This window comes from Vidua chalybeata, chromosome 7 (genome assembly GCF_026979565.1).
Source record: "Vidua chalybeata isolate OUT-0048 chromosome 7, bVidCha1 merged haplotype, whole genome shotgun sequence".
In the NCBI taxonomy this organism is placed as follows: Eukaryota; Metazoa; Chordata; class Aves; order Passeriformes; family Viduidae; genus Vidua; species Vidua chalybeata.
In genome coordinates this window covers 13,557,696-13,574,281 of record NC_071536.1, presented here as the reverse complement: position 1 = coordinate 13,574,281, position 16,586 = coordinate 13,557,696, and the positions used below count along the sequence as shown (strand labels likewise).

Below are 16,586 nucleotides of genomic sequence, written 5' to 3'. Positions count from 1 at the left end.
TCCCTACAAAGAGCCATGGGCTCCTCTGCCAAGTGTCTTCTCACATTCCAGGGAGACACCTCTTCTCCTTCACACTTTCCTAGCAGTGTGATATCTAGGCCCCCTCTCTCATTAATCACCCACAACATCCCCTCTCAACTGCTGATCCTGTTGACATCTCGTCCCTTCACCCCCCCATTCTGAAATTCCCATCACAACAAAAAACTCAGGAATGAGACAAAAAATATGTATTATTTCAATAAGAACCTTAAAAACAAAAAGCTTTTGCAACAACTTCCCAGTCAGAACCACAGAGACTATAGTAAGACAGAAAAACCTAAGAAACAGCAGCTGTAAAATATATTTAAAACCCTTTATTCTTTCCTATCACAATGTGGCAAAAAAGACTAAATACAGCTTTCCATTTGTTTAACTAAAAGCTGCCATTCCTCAGTCTCTTTGGTGAGAATGATACCCACAGTTAAAATCAAACTGCAGCACACACATAGAAAACTTTGAGCTCTGTACCAACTTTGCACAATGTTTTATTAATAGCAAAGTTTGTGAACCCAAATGCTCTCAGGTGCTGAGAGCAAGGGGAAGCCTGACTGTGCTGGGCTCATGCTTAATGCTGATAAATGCAGCACACTGAGGAGGCAAAAGAAAAACCTGCATCTGAGGATGGTTTGTATTACACTAACCACTGGATCCACTGTGCTGTGCATGGGGAGAGACCAGTCAGGAGTGCAACATCAAGCAAAGAAGTCAGACAAGGGGTGAGAGGGAAAAGGTATCAGCTGTCCCATTTTGCTGACATGGAAAGGAAACGAAGTATGGTGAAGGTATGATACTAGCCACAGGGTTACACTGGGGTAGCTCTTGGGTCACTTGTCCAGCTCAGAATGACCAAAAGACCCTACTGATTCTCCAAATCTGAAGCTGCATGGCCACAAAACCACCCCTCATTTCAGGGTGCCTGATAACAGTTATTCTAGTGCACCTTTTTACTTCAGCAGATCCTTGCCGCTAGGCCCTAGGTTTGAACTTCTGAGAAGCACACCCTGAATGTGCAGAGGAGCCACGTGCTCCTAATGACCTGTAAAGGCAGCTGAGCCCAAGAGTGTTTTCAGTGCCCTGCTGTAGAAGCTGGCCAGAAAATTATCTGCTTCCTGACTGTTGTTCTGCAGTCCCAATTCCCTGGAGGACCACCTGGTACAGTTATTTGAGGCATGGGCTTCATGGCCACCCTATTGACTGTGAAGCAGACTTAGCACCATTGATTTCCAGAAGAAGTTGCTCTAAAAAATCAGTATGATCTGTAGAAGGATGCTGAGGAGAGAGGGATGACCCCTCTTGGGAAAAAAGATCTACCCTGCAATGATAAGGAAGCAGCCCCATCCCCAGAAGGAAAGGGGGATGACTATGATTCCAAACATTCACAGAAAGGGAAGTGAAGCAGAGTTGGGCTCCGCCTAGATTATGGGTTTCTTGTCTAGGAAGTGGCATAAATGCGAGCTCTGACTTGAGATGTGCATTTATGTCAAAGGGAGGATTATGAAGACAATCTTCAGCTTGATACATCCACCAGAGCTGTCTCCAGCAAGACCATAGTGCCACCAAGAACTTTGGAGGAAGGGAAGCAAGCTCGTAAGTTCTGTGCCAGACATGCTTTGGAATGTTCTCAAAACACAGGAGTGCTTGGCCATAGTGAAAACACAGCTCAGCATGGCTTACAGCTGTCAGCTGGGATCCTCTAGATCTGGTCTGATCTGTCTTTTATTAGCAGATTATGCATGGCTTTTTCTGTTATGAGATTGCTTTTTGAGGTCACTAACATACTCTAGGTGAAGTCAAGTGAAAAGCAATGGTTCCTTTGACATCCTCACCTAAGTGTTCTGTGTTAAAAACCATCTCCAAACAACAATTCAGCAGCATCAGAAGTTCCTACTTCTGATATTGCACAGGCATAGTCAAATGGCAATCTCTCCCTCAACAGTTTACAGCTCAACTAAATGCTAAAGTAATCCACAGGCTTGTCATCCATGTTGTATCTGGCTCTTGGTTTTTGTCTGCTTTGTCTCTTCAGATTGTAAACTGTTTGAGGCAAGAACTGTCTCTGAGTCTGTGTTTGGACAGAAAAGGGGTCCTGGTCCTTGCACAGCCAGGTACTACAATAAATACAAGGCACAATAATTTATTTTAAAATGAACATCAAAGAAAATAAAAGATTAAAAGGGAAAGAAAAACCTTTCACAGCTCAAGGCTTTCCCTCATGACACTCCTCCAGAAGAATGTGCTATCTGCTGGAGGGAGCTAACTGCTAACCCCAGTTGCTGGGAGGGCTGTGTGACTACCACCACGGAAGTCACGGAAGTCACGCCAGAATGTGCCTGGGATGGGGAGGGAGGGAGGGAGGGAGGGAGGGAGGGGGAAGAAGGGTGAGGTCAAAAGCTAAACCATGATAAGAAAAAGAGAAATCCCTTTAAAATACACACATGCATTTTCTTGCCAGAATCTATCAAGCCAACAGCCAAAGCATAGTAATGGCATTTTGTTTATATGAAAAGAGAAATAGCTTCTGTGCTAAGATTTTTTTCAGTTTCAGGCAAAGGAGGAGGGGGTCTAAGTGACTTGCTAGTTTAAGAATTTGTGTATTATTTTTAAGGAGGTGTTTTAGTAAAACTGGTGAGGTGGCCCTTTCTAACACTGAGCACACAGCCCTGTAAGTGCTTACTACAGACTGTGATACACCATGGAAGCCAGCCTGGCACAGGCAACGGCAGCACTTACAGTAAAAGACATCATGCTGGCTTTGCAGGGCTCAGCCACTTGGGTCACATCCAGCCATCAATGAAGTTGATGGATGAATTCGCACCAACTTCAGCAGACTTTAAATGAGGCCCTTCGTTTGTGACTCTGACTGGATAGAGGTTCACAAATGTGCCCCTCTAATACTGTCTATGGAAAATTTGCTACTGACCCTAACTGGAGTGTGGTCCAAGTGACTGTAACTGGATAGAGGTTCACAAATATGCCCCTCTAATGCTGTCTATGGAAAATTTGCTGTTGACCCTAACTGGAGTGTGGTCCAAGTGGAGCTTGTCCAGAATGAAGCTGCCCATGTGCTGCTCTGTGGGTAGCAACCACAGTCAGTGAGCCATTTTGGGTGCTTTTAGCAGGTGAACATACAGAGTCACCTCACACCAGAAGCTTTTTGATTTTTCAAGAGTCTTAACTGCACCCAACAGTTACAGTGGGGTAAGATACTCAAGCCCCAGTCAAAGCTCACAGTAGCAAAGCCCACAGAATTTCCAGGGTATGTTGGAGGAACAGACAGCTTTTACAGCTCCATGGTCTCCTCTTTGCAGCTGAGGAGAAGTTGTGGGAAATCATCACCCTCTTTACAAACTGGGGAACCAGTGGGTGCGTGGAGAAGGATCCAAAGCTGACAGGAACCAAGCAGGTTATGTGTGGAGATGGGGTCAGGAGTGATGGCTTCCTGCAGGCTTGGGGTTTTGCTGCAGTGGCTTCTGATGCCCTTAGCAAAGCAACATGCCTGCTGCTACACTACAGCAATTCAGGATCTGTCCTTCCAGCCTGGGTCACTGTGTGCCCCACTCCTCTCCTCCATTTTCTCCTCCAGGCCCATTCACTGTGCCAAACAACAGCATGCAATCATCTAGTGGGGGTTATTTCTGCCTAATATACCCACCCAGTGGGATTTCAGTGAACATTAAAGTGGTAGATGGAGCCTTTAATGAAGTTAACCTGCTGATACCAGGAGAGCATTTGGTTGAAGTATACCTGAAAGCCCAGGATTACACAGCAGCTGCTTCAAAAGAATCCACTTCCTCCTTTCATACCACTGCTGTATTGAGAAATAATACAGCACCTTTATATTCTGCTTAATTTAGTCAGCTTGCTGAGGTCTGAAAGCTTTCTTTATTAACTCTGAAGATTCAGGGTCTTTCCTCCCCCGTGTCAGTACCACTGCCCCCCCACACACACAGTCTGCTACATGGAGCAGGCCCCCAGCAGCACCTCTGCACCCCTCTGCACCCCTCCCGTGGCTCAGCACCTCCTGAGCCAGCAGGAATCACCCTCCTTCTCTCCGCTAATCCCATGAAAGAATTTAACTCCACTGGTTTTCTTCCTCCCTGTTTCCTGCCGTTTATGCATTTTCCCCCCATCCCCTTGTTCTGTATTTTTGTTTCTTCCACCACCCCCTTCTCCACTCTTCTTTTATTACCTCGCTTTTTTCCCTCCTTCTTCTCATTTCTTCTTTCCAGGCTGCCTCGGCACTCCCTTCATTTCCCCTGCAGCAGTCAGTGGTGCTCCCGTACTCTCCCCAGAGCCAGTCTCTAGCTCCTGGCACCGCAGCAGGGCAGTGCTGGCCCAGGACCCGTGTGGCTGCCTGAGCTTCAGGCCACACCACAGCCGGGCAGTGGGAGAACTGTACGCCAGCAGTGCTCCCCCTGTATCAAATATCTGTGTGCAGGAGAGGCAGGGGGAGAAAGCAGCTTTATGCCTCCAGGAAGATAGGCTGGCAGCTGGAAAAATGGGGGGGGGACATGTTAGAAGGAGGTGAGCAATAACAGGGTGAGTGGGCAATAACAGGGCAGGAGTGGGGTGGAGGGCAATAATGGGATGAGCAAGCACTTGCCAGCTACAGCACCCAAGAGCTGAAGGGGCAGCCTCTGGGCTTGCTCTGCAGCAAGATTAGCAGATGTGGTACTCCCCATGAAAAATTAACAGGCCAGCTTGCTAATTAAGTCACCTCTAGACTGAAAGTTTATGGACTTGAATGCAATGTGCTGAACTGCTTTGTCCAAGTTGTGGTAGTGGCCTACTTTTTTGAGTATGGACAAATTCCCCAGCAAACAGTCTGGTTGTACGGCTAATGGGATGCTAAGGTAATTATTGGCTATTTGTGGCTATAAAATGAGATCTCATAATCATGCACCTGATAGACTAATAAAAACATTTTATATTATGCACTTAGAGCTTTTTAGCTGAGGATCTCAAAGCACTGTCTGGAGGAGGAAAAGTGCAACAAGAAGCCTGCATTTCTGTGAGGAATTGGGAGACAACCCACACCATCTGCCCCCATGCCCTGCACTCCTGCTCCTTGGATACCCTGCCAAAAATGTTTGAGTCCCTGCTCTCCTGCTGACTGACAATACTTATGGTTTTATCTAGGCTGGGTATCATTTTTCCCCTCTCTCATTCCTAACCCTGTTTCAGTCCTGCCGTGTTGTTTTCTCTGGAAGGCTGTCAAGATCTGCTTTGGAAATAGTATGTTTTGACATAAAACTGGGGGAGACACCCTGTTTGTCCAACTACTCTGGAGCCCAGAGAAGGTTACAGGAACACATGATGCCTTGGTTTTAATTTTATTTTCTTTTGAAGCAGGATTGAGAAAGGTTCTGAGGAAAAACTTGGGGATTTCCTGCTTTACAGACACCTCCTGATGGTCAGTTCATGGGGAGAGAAGGACTCATTTAGAAAGAGGAAGCTGTGATTGAAAATAAATGAGGCTGCATGATCAATGTTTAAAAGGAGCTGCAATTAGAGGGAGGAGAAGAGCAGAGCTGCAGAGTGCCAGGGAAAACCCTAGGTACACAGGCCCTCGGGTCAGCAGCAGGGAACTAGGCAGTGTCTGAGGAGGCTTTCTGCTGGAGGGGAGGAGTGATGGGGGAAATTTCACTGCATCACAGTTCTGACTAATGCTTCAGCTGCAAAATTCCTTCAACCAAATTTAATGCAGATGGTACGTTAAATATTACAGTACCATTAAATTGCATATTGTCTCATTTTCAGTGAGGTTTCGTGGATGTTTCTGACATACAGACATGGAAAAAAAGCTGCAGTTCCCAAAGGATTTGGTGAGTGCTTACTTGTGGGTTTTAAAAACCCACAGGAGGACTGAGCAGAGCCCTGAGCCCTTTGGTAGAAGCAGGACTTCCCAGCATGGAGAGTTGATGTGGTCCAGCCTCCCTTGGGGCACGGAGCAAGATCCACAGCAGCAGCAGCTGCTGCCCCTGGAAACAGGCTCATGGTACATAGCATCATCTTGTCTCAGTGCCTTCAAACCTGAGAGAGGGTCGGAGTATTAAATGCTCCCAAAAGAAGTATTTTTGATGTTCTTCTGCCTGAGCTGAAGTAATAGGTATCACCAGCTCTATTATTCATCCTGTCCTGAACACTTGCAGTGGTAGAAACTACAGCAGCAGTGCCTGGTTCTTTAGGTGTGCCTTTCCTTTCCTGACAGTGGCATGCTGGGGAGAGGAGACTAGAGATCCGACACTAAATACAGGGCTGGATTTGTGGAGAACAACTGAAAAGCAGCTGAGAGAAACCTCTGTGGAGCAGCAGGTAACTTCATTTCCCATCACCATTTTCTTTCCTAGGGTTATCTTCTCTTCATTCAGTAACAGATTAGAGCTGTTATCAGTTCAAGGTTTTGTTTGCCCTCTTCTATTGACCTTAACTAGGAGAAACTGAACATAAGGGAAGAAAAATTGCCCCTGTGCCATATGGTACGTGAGATGGGGCTGTCTCTGATTAGGGCTTGGTAACCTCTTCCTTTTCCATACATGTCTTAAGAAAGGAATGATTCATGCTGTGGGTTTATATTACACTCTGATATCTGTGTTATGTTTTGCAAGGGCTATTTATACATGCAAAAAATCACACTTAGCTAGCTTGATAGTAGTCTAACTATAAGCAAGTAGTAAATAATAGTTGCATAATTCCACATCAAAATACAATAAATAAGACAGTAGACTCTATTGCCACTGGCTTTGCATTGACTTGAGCCACAGAAGATGCAAAATCAGGTATCAAAACACACAGAAGGAAGAAGGATGCTACAGCCTCAGGATAACGGCTGAAATATCAGATCTATCTGTCAGGCCAAATCTGTTGCTGTCAATGAACTTCCACTGGCCTCAGAGGAACTCTAAGCATTTGTGTTGTGTGAATGTGCTTAAACAGGTTGGCATCGTGATTTCATTGACGTGAGCTGGTAATGCTACTCGTAACTGATAGACAGCAGAGTACAAAATAATTAGTCTCATCACCCTAAATGAATACCAGTGAAATGTTCTTACTTTCCCTCTCACCCACACAATGATGTATCTCACTTCTGCCACATGCCAGTATCTTTTCACTAATTACCAACTTTAAAAAACTGAGATAACATAGCTTTAATCGTTTTGTCTACTGTTTATTTGGAAGTTGGAATCTAAAATCTAGGGACTCATCAACAACATAAAGGAATTGTTTTTAAACAGCTTTTTGGTGCAGGGTTTTGGGGCTCATTTCACTTGCTTTGAAATTTCACCTCGCCAAGAGGATGGAGGTGTGAGCCCCAGTTTGCCAGATGCCAGCTTTTAAGCCTGTTGTGGTCTGTGAATATAAGCAACAAGTTAACGCACGATCCCAGCAGTTCCAGCTCGGTCAGAGACTCCCCACCCTCACAAGGCAAAGGCGAACAAACTTTAGGAGCGCTGCTAGGATGGCTATGTGAATGCTGCTCTTGGTCTGTGTTTTTAAAAAGCATCTCGGAGAAAACGGGTTTGGAGCGTGGAAGTCAACTGTGGTGCAGTCCCGGAGGGGGTTTGCATTTGTCCCTTGTAGCAGCCTTTGCACCGCACCGTGGGTGCCAGCGTCTGCTTCTCGCTGCCGCTCTCCGCTCTCGCAGGCGGCTCTGGTCGAGGCTCGGCGCTTCTGGGTCTCGGCCGGCAGCGGCGGAAGCCCACGAGCAGGGACAATCCTTGTCCTGATGCTCCCCCATCCGACAATTTCTGGGTGTCTCCCTTCGCACAGCCGACTCTTTTGCCGTTATTTCCATCGGGTTTGGTTCCTGCCCGCGCTGCGGGGCCGTCAGCGCCCGGGCGGGGGCCGGCCGGCACCCGCGGCAGGGCAGCGCGGCTGGGACGCGCCCGGTTCCGCGGAGCCACCCCGCGCCCCGCGCTGCCCCGGCCCCCGCGCAGCGGGGCGGCCGCGCTGCCCACGGGCGGGGCGAGCGGGGCGGGGCGCGGGGGCGGCGCGGTGCGCGGACGCGGGGCGGTGCGCGGGCGGGCGGGGGGGCGCGGGGGGCGGTGCCGGCACTCGGCGCTGACAGCCACATGCCGCCCTGCCTGAAAAGGCTGCGAGGCGCCGGCGGGGAGGGAGAGGAGGCGCAGACGGCGCCCCAGCCCGCACTACCGCCGCCGCGCCCCGGGGGATGCCGAGGCGCCGGCCCCGCGGGTCGCCCTAGGGGAGAGGCGCTCCGCCGGCACCGCCCGCCCCGCAGCCCCTGTGCGGGGAACGCCGCCGCCCCTCGCTGAGCCCCGCCGGAGCTGGTCGCGAGTGGGGCGCCCACGCGGGGCGCGGCGCGCCCGGGGTAGAGAGGCGAAGCCCGGCCCCGCAGCCTCGGGTCTTGCGTTGTGGGTTTCGGGTTTTTTTATAATTTGCTCCGGAGGATGGATACGTTTCTTCTCGCCTGGGGATTTCTAGGGCTGTGCTTGCCCGGCTCTGGAGGCACGGCGGAGACAGGTAAGGCGCCCTCAGGAATGGGGGATGTCCCCGTCCGCCCAACTTTCGGGTTCCCGGGCGCGGTCCCGGTCTCACGTATAGATGCTTTGCGTGGGAATAAATTTAGGGAATGCATGAGCGATCGGCCGCGCCACGCAGCTTTCGCAGCACGGGTTTTGGAGGGGTTCATGCGTGTGGCGGGGCGGGGATGGCGCACCCCCGGCAAGGAGCGCAGCGGTTGCAGCCGTGCGGCTCCCAGTGCCCGGCGTGGAGGGGCGAGGCGATGGAGCCGCACTGGAAAGTTGCGTGCTGGTTTTTTGGGGAGCTGCGGGGAAGGGGGGGGAAGCGGTAAGGACCAGCCACATGTCGAACACCCGCATCCGAATGTCCGCGGCCCCGCGCCGGTTGCAACCTCGGGAAACTTTAGGTGAGAAATTAAAATCGTCTGGCGGGAGCAGGCAGCCGGGGCCGTGCAGAGCTGAGAGCGGGTGAAGCTTAGCGGCAGCGGCGGCACCCTCGGGAAAAGCTACCCGCGGTACGTGCGGGACCTGTACGCACTTTGCAAACGCTGGGCTGTCCCAGGACAAGGCGGGTTCATGGCACGTATTGGGACGCGAGTGTGTTTTTCAGTTCCTCGCTGACGAGCTAGGCTGGACAGTCAGGAGGTGCGGGGATGAAACCCGTCTTCGCGTTGCTTCGGCATGGGGACAGGAGTGGGACAGGCTGACGCTGGGCCCTGTGCTCCCCGGCCACTGGGTTTGAATCTCGCTAGTGGGGGCAATAAGGTCCCTATCTGGAACAGTCTCTGGAGGAAAAGGATTTGCCGTCCAGTGCTCTCTCGGGGCTTCTTCTGTGCCCAGGAGCTGCCTGGCAGGACGGTAGTGCCAAGCCAGCAGCTGCTGGGCTGTGGATTTGCCTTCCCGTTAGTCGGGGCCTCGGGACATGGCTCCGGGCCCTGAGCTGCGGTCTGACCCGAGCAGCGTTAGATGATGGCAGAGTACATTCTGCCTTCTGCCCCGGAGCTGTGTGGCCGCCCAACTTCCCCCTTGAAAAGGGGAAGTGAGGGAGTCTCTGCTGCCTGAGAAAATCCCTCTCTTTTGCAGTGCGAAGCGCAGACATTGCCGATAAACATTCAGCTGCCGGTTGGCATCACCTCCTTCCTTACAGTTAAAAAGGAAAGAAAAAAAATCTCATCTTTTGTTCAAGCAGGAAAACGAATAGGCACTTGATGGGATGAAGAGAAAGGGCAGTGTCCTGGGAGCCCCTTGCTAAGTGCAACAGTGTTTTCAGAAGATCCCTGTTGCCTGCTCCTGATCTCCTGGAGCAGGTTTTGTGTTGTGGCAGATCGGGCTGTAACCTGAGGCTGGCTCCTGAGGGTGCACTGGCCAGTCTGGTTGTGATCCCTGTGGCCGCTGAGCCCGAGTGTGTGCCTGTGTCCACGTGTTCACCTCCTTCTATCCTGGAGTGAGATCGGCATCAGGACTGTTAACTAGGAAGATGTTTGAGGAAACCGTGTCCCTCAGGCCATTCAGGCGCTGTAAGCAGTGTTTATTTGAATGCGGGATTTTCCCGGCTAAGCAGAGCATCACATGGTGTTGGAACCAGCAAGGAAGTTGTCTCTCTGTGGCCGACACCAGCGGTGGTTTGGCGAGATAATGATGTGTGGCTGCAAATCCGGTCAAATGACTTTATTGCCAGCACGGCGAGCAAAGGTACGGGGTAATGGGATGCAAACCTCGATCAGGCTACACTCAGCTTCAGTAAATTAGCCAGCCTAGTAAGGGAAATATGCCAGAGGTAGATGGATTTATGTTTCAGTCTGGTGTATCTGAAAGCCTTCCCCCATTATGAAAGTCCCTCTTTAGGTTCCCTAAGGGAGGTTAGTAGAGAGGGGAGACGTTTTTAATAGACAATAATATGATAATCCACATGGAAAAAAAACCTCATGCAATATTTCTACAGTAAGAGATAAACAGTGCAGCTACCAATTTGTATGTAGCCAAGCAAACCCTGAGATAACCATGGAGGAGAGTGGGTGGGAGACCCGTGAAGATAAATCTAAAGGTTCGATGGCTGTGTGTTTTTCATTTTCCCGTAAAAAGCAATGAAGTAAGAAAGTAACAGATTTGAGTGACCCAAGTACTGAGCTGTTTGAATGATGTTTATGCAGCTCTGAGCAAAGCTCACTCTGAAGCCTTCCAAACAGTTTACTTAAAAGCTATTATTTTTAGTAGTGACTTAGGAGATGTAGCAAGGTGGGGAGTGGGACCAAAACAAATTGCTGCCAAGCAAGCGCATGGCCACACATACAAACATGCACACACACACACCCACACAAGCACTGAGTGTAGTGCCTTATGCCTGTGTGCTGTTAACTCAGCTCTTACTGGAAACAAAAGCTTTTTTAGACGAGGAATCAGATAGTCGTCAGATCATCACTGAAAACCATTGATACAAGCTCGGTGGGGGGCTCTGACCCAGGTTAGGATGCTGCATTTTGTTTTCCTGGTTTTACTGCTACCGAAAATCATAGTATGTGGTGTCTGGAGTGACAGGCATGCATGGTCCCAGAAGGCTCTATGGAAGCGCTTCCCATCTCCCTGTCTTGCTCCTTCTTCCCCCCCTCCCCGCCCCCCCCCCCTCCTTCCCAATATCTTCTCTGTGTTTGGTACCTTGTGTGTGGCTTTAGAAGGTTAAAAAGAGAAAGCACCCCACTTTGCTGGGCTGGAGAAGGCAGCATTTCCGGTCCCGGCAGGCGGGTTGGTTTCCTAGCAGAAACCTCCAGTGCTGCCAGGCACCGGGGCACGGTGGCCTTGTACTGCAGATAGCTTGAGAGGAGAAAGCATCCTTCATGGGGTTTAGGAAGCTGTCAGGTTCAGATAAGGCTGGGATCCTATCCTGTGGGACCCCCAGTTGTATTAATAAGGAAAAATTAATTTTTAAGCACTGGGATTGCTGCCAAATTATATGACCTCTGACAGACCAGCTGTGCTAGGAAAATAAATTGTCTACATCTGAGCCCCATGATCCTATCTGAAATCAAAATAGAAAAAAGTTGTCATTTAGCCATGGTGGGGGGGGCAGATTGCAGCAACCTGAGAGCAAATTGGAAGCTGTTAAACTTGTTCTCCATTGTGTAGTGAAGTCACCACCACCGTGCCCCCATGGAGCCTTGGGAATACAGTTGTCTAATCCGGGAAGTGCAGAGAGCTGATGTGCCTGCACACACCCAAGCTGGGGCTGATGGTGTCAGCTCGGGGGTGGGGGCAGAAGTGGGGTGTGAACGTTTCCAGCTCCATCCTCACTCTGTAACAGCCCTTTGACACATTTCTAATTATAATACACACACACAGACAAAGAGGTAGCTGGGCTATTTTCGAAATCCCTGTCTACACCCTGGTGGAAACCGCAATACTAGCAACAACATAAATCAGGGCTGTTGCTAACAGTGTTGCACACGGCTTAGCGCTACAGTAGCATGCGTTTAATCACACTCAGAATCCAAGGGTCAGCCTGCTCCCTGCCTGAGCCAAAACGCAATCTCGGAAGGCCAGATCCTGAGCCGAGCTTGATGCCTGTGCAGTGAAAAGACACAAACACAGACACAGAGGAGAGGTTTGTCAGCACGAGGTCAGCAGGCACGGGGCCAAACACTCGAAATCACAACTTGGATCTGTAACCCTTTCTATGTGCAAGCGGTGCCCACGAATCAGGGAGGACAGCTAGAGTAATGCTGGGAGGCTGGGCTCCAGCTACAGCCTCTTTGAGGTGACCCAAGCAGTTTGGGAAAAGGGGTACAAGCAACAGGTTGGCATGTAAAATAGCCTGAAGTATAACTTGCAGGGGTGGATAGCTGTAAGGACTTTCTGTCTGGCTGCATCTTCCCCTGTCTTCATAATTGATGAGTCAAAGAAAATGGGCTCCAGAGACAAAATACTGGGCTCCAGGTCTTTGAAACCTGCCCTCATTTCTCCCTGTGCATTTGAGACAAAGGCAAGACATCTGCCCAGCTGTCCTGGTGGGTCACCCGTCGCTGTGAAATGCTGTCTTTGTAGGGCTTGAGTGCTTGCCCTTTTCTATGTCCCTTCTAGGAAGATGGTGAAGCCAAAAGGATGCTGTCCTTTTATTCTGCTTACGTTTTATTGAAAGGCTTCTTTGAACCCCCTTTTTTTAAAGGGTTGCATGCAGAAAGAGGAAGGAGGAAAACTCCTTCTGCATGTAGACACACACACACATAATCTCCCTGAGTCCTCCTATCTCTTCACAGGCACACAGATCTCTACCTTGCCTCTTAGATACAGAGCCACACCAGCCTTGCTGCTGTCACACACGCACACTTCTGCATCCATCCCTTCTCTGCGTTGTCCCTCACAAACCCAGAGCCCCCTGACAACTTTCACCCTCATGCACACCCCAAGCTCACTGCAGCTTTCCTCCCTTTCTGTTTGACTGTGGAATATGTGCTCAGCAGGTAACAATGTGTTTAAGGCACTCACCAGAATGTGCAATAACTTTGACAGCATGCTCAAACCCAGCTACTTCTGAGCCTCACCACCAGTACCAAAGGCTGAAGCCACTACTGCTCAGCAGCATGCATGGGGGGGGACCCATGGCAGGGCTCTCTGAGTGGCTCAGGAGAGGCTGCTTCCCTCCTTTCCCATCCATGGGGCTCTTTGCAGCCAAGGTACTGCATTGTGCTCTGAGGCTCCATCAGGGCCCCTGGGAGGGAGGGCCAAGCCAGGGGTGTTGTGAGATTGAGAGGCTCTGCCAGCCGCTGTGGGAAAGAGTCAGGGGTAAACTGCCACTGCCTGATGGGGAAAAAAGGATTCAGTTTCAGAATGGACCCTGACAGATGAATTCAAAAGGTGTGAGGAAGCTGGGAGGGGGTGGGGGGAGATAGATAAGCTTTTTTTCTTGGTGGAATTTTTGTAATAATAATACTAATTAGTATTTCAGAGGCATTGAACACCTTTCATCAAGGCTGAAGCTGTTTAGAGAGGAATTCTAGGGGAAACCTTTTTCCATGTGTACAACTAGAAATGTCTCTTGTCTCCATGGCCCTTGAATGAGCTTGTTATTGACAGCATTAATGGGGATGGCTCAGCAAATTTTCACCATCATATTTTTTCCTCATGTAGCCTATAGGTAGGGTGGCAGGCTGCCATGCAGGAAGGTTCAAGCTTCTGTTTCCCTGCCTGCAGTACGGGAGAGTTTTACTCAGAAACTTCCTGATGTGCAGCTTGAGGGTCTCCTAAAGCTGCCACCTATTCCTGGGAGATGGCAGTGTGTTTCCATGAGATTTCAAGCCCCTGGGAGCCTAACGGAGAGGCAGGCATGATTTCTCCAAGTTCAAAATGCAGTAATCTGCCTCTCTTGCATGTGTACACACACACTCGCATGCTCTCCGGGATGATTACTGGAGCAGCCAAGAGTTGTAATTCCAGACCCACAGATTACATTCGCAGGCAAGCTGGGAGAATTGTGTGTACACATATCTATAGAAAGACTATCACTATTAAGTTGGTTACCCTATTGGAATTGCATTTGCTTCTGATATATGACAAATAATAAAGTTAATGAAGGTGGATAAACACCATATAAAATCTCATCAAATATATCAGACCAGAGGTTGGACAGGATGGACATTTAAAGGTCAAGGTTGTCACTGGCTCAAGTGCTATAGAGCGATGTCATCCCCTGGAAGGTGGCTATCCAGAGCCCCAGGGGTAGAAATCAGCTGAACTCCAGTGATTTCAAAGCAAATTACCTGGATTTGCATGCAGGATTTGGCCCTCTCATTTTTCATGGTGAAGCTTGAGTAGGTCTCTATTTCAAGGTTTCTACTTAATTCTTTTGTGGATTAACATGGGGGGGGGGAGAAATTGCAGTTATCAGAAGTCTCCAAATCTTCTCTCTCTTCCTTCCTCCAACATTCCTTCTTATTTAAAAATAATTTGAAATTATATCCTTTTTTTTTTTTTTTTTTTTTTTTTTTTTTGCAAAGGCTCAGAGCTAAAATATCCCATTTGCTGAGCTTTTTGGTGTTCCCCTTTCACTGCTGTCCAGTGCTATAAAATGAATATATTGCATCCCTTCCCAGTTGCCTTAGGAAGCAGTCAAATGGCTGCATTCCTCAACTGATGGATTGGCGAGTTCCTTTCTTGCTTAAGCCCAGACAGTGTTTTATGAGCTTGTCTCATGACAGGCTTGAGACACTTTCAATTGAACACAATCCTAGTTCAAATCACAAAAGCAGTCTTTAAATTCTACTTCACTGTGTCTCTACTTTAAAGTGAAATTTTACTTAAACTGGTAAAATTCCTTAATTAAATGTTCAGGAGACTCTCCCTGATTGTGTGAAATCTCAAGATGTGGATGTGGGTAGTGCTCCGGAATGAAATGTGCATGTAAGAGCCTTGTGTTGTTTGGGTGTGTTTGTCCATTAATTTGTTCAGGAAGCCTTTGAAGCTTTATCTTGCAATCCAAAGCAAACACACTTCTGCTAAAATGATCTATGCTACTGGGGATAAAACATCTAATCTTATTAGCTTCCTCTGCACTATGTCTCTCTCCTTGGCCAATGGTTAAACTATATGATTTAAGTCTGAGAGTTCATATTTTGTGTTCGTGCCTCCTGCGAAAGTTGTGCTCTGTGGTTTGGGGTGAAATCCCCTGCCACGTTAGCTGTGCCCAGCCAGGGTCAGAGCTCGGGAAGTGAGGCAGGATGAGCGTTAATGGTAATGAATCCTTGGCAGAAGAGATCTGTTTGTCTCCTCCATACCAGGGTTTGGCAAAGTGCTTGGACACGCATGGACCTTGAAAAACTCTAATCTTTGAAGAGCTGTGTGACAAACAGAACTGAAACATGGGTTTCCTGTGCAAGGGCTCGAGCCAAGTTCAGCAGCTCTGAGAGAAGTGGGTCATGTGTGCCAGCACCTGTATTTTGCTGTGCGGTCAGAGGGTTGACGGTGCAAATCTCTGCCCAGTGCTGAATCCTGGGACAGTGCTGAATCAGTGCTGAATCCTGGGACATGGAAATCTTCTGCAGTGGTTGAATGAGAGTGTGAAGTTGGTCTGGAGGGCCTCATGCCAGAAGAGAAATGGCAAGGCTAGGCAGTGCATCTGCCTGCTGTGGAATGCCTATGTCTCTCTCCCTTGTTCCTTTGCTGTGCTCAAAGGCTGCTCTTTTCAAGCAGCACAGACAGTGATGCTGCTGCTCCTTGTAAGGCATCCAGAACACCCTAATTTTTGTGTGCAGCCCTGAAAGATATCCCAAAAGTAAATGGAGCTCAGTAGATCAAAACACATGGTAGTTTTGTGCTGGACACTGCAAGCTCTGAGAGACTGTAGTATGTATGTTTGTTGTGAAATGGGCCTCTCTGGTGATGATTATTTTTGTTACAGGCAGAGTTGGCTTTAGTTTCTGTGTGGAAGGTCCAACAATAACAGTGAGCCCTGCTCTCCTGGGGTGAGGGAAATCCAGAGGGGTTTAATCGGCAGGAAATTCAAGTAGGAGAATGCTCTGCTCCCGGCCTAAGGTTTCAGCATGTGCCTGATGAGCTGCAGAGCTGAAAAGCCCCAAGTGTAGGTGAAGGTTCCTGGGGCCTGGCTGTTATTTCTGGGTCCTCTGAGTGATGATTGCTTGTTGTGGGCTGGGGGAGGCAGGAGGAGACTTCATCAGGCTGGGTGTCTCCAGCAGACCAAGGCACACACAGAAAGAGGTGTCTGTCTGCCTTGTAAAGTGTGAGGAGCTCAGCTGCTGATACCCATCTCCGTGGGAAACTTTGGAGTTGTGCACTGTACAATGCAGCATTTGCAGGATTTTGCACCTCATGACCTTCTCCAGGTCTTCTTTTCCCATCCCTATGGCTTGGTTGTCATCCTCTGGTATAGTTCCCCTGTTGGGGTGGCCCTGCACAGAGGAGGTTGCAGGGATAATTTGTGTTATGGTGAACCTTAATGAAAAGAGGAGTCTGCAGATTTCCCAACCTGACCATAGACTACTCCAACACTGCCAAGGAGTATTGACCTCTCTAGCCTCCCTTGAGGAGCCCTACTGCTCTCCTGTGGCCTTGTTGGCACAGCAC

At 49.1% G+C, this 16,586-nt stretch overlaps 1 protein-coding gene across 4 annotated transcripts in view; it reads left to right on the top strand.

Moving 5' to 3' along the window:
* Positions 1–8,294: 8,294 nt before the first annotated feature.
* The window catches only part of NRP2 (neuropilin 2), an 88,691-nt gene continuing 80,399 nt past the window's right edge, over positions 8,295–16,586 (top strand). For all 4 annotated transcript variants that reach the window (XM_053947490.1, XM_053947489.1, XM_053947492.1 and 1 more), the window contains exon 1: positions 8,295–8,520. In XM_053947490.1, the coding sequence (XP_053803465.1) occupies positions 8,448–8,520 (73 nt within the window). In that variant the 5' untranslated portion in view covers positions 8,295–8,447. The remainder of the gene's footprint in view (positions 8,521–16,586) is intronic.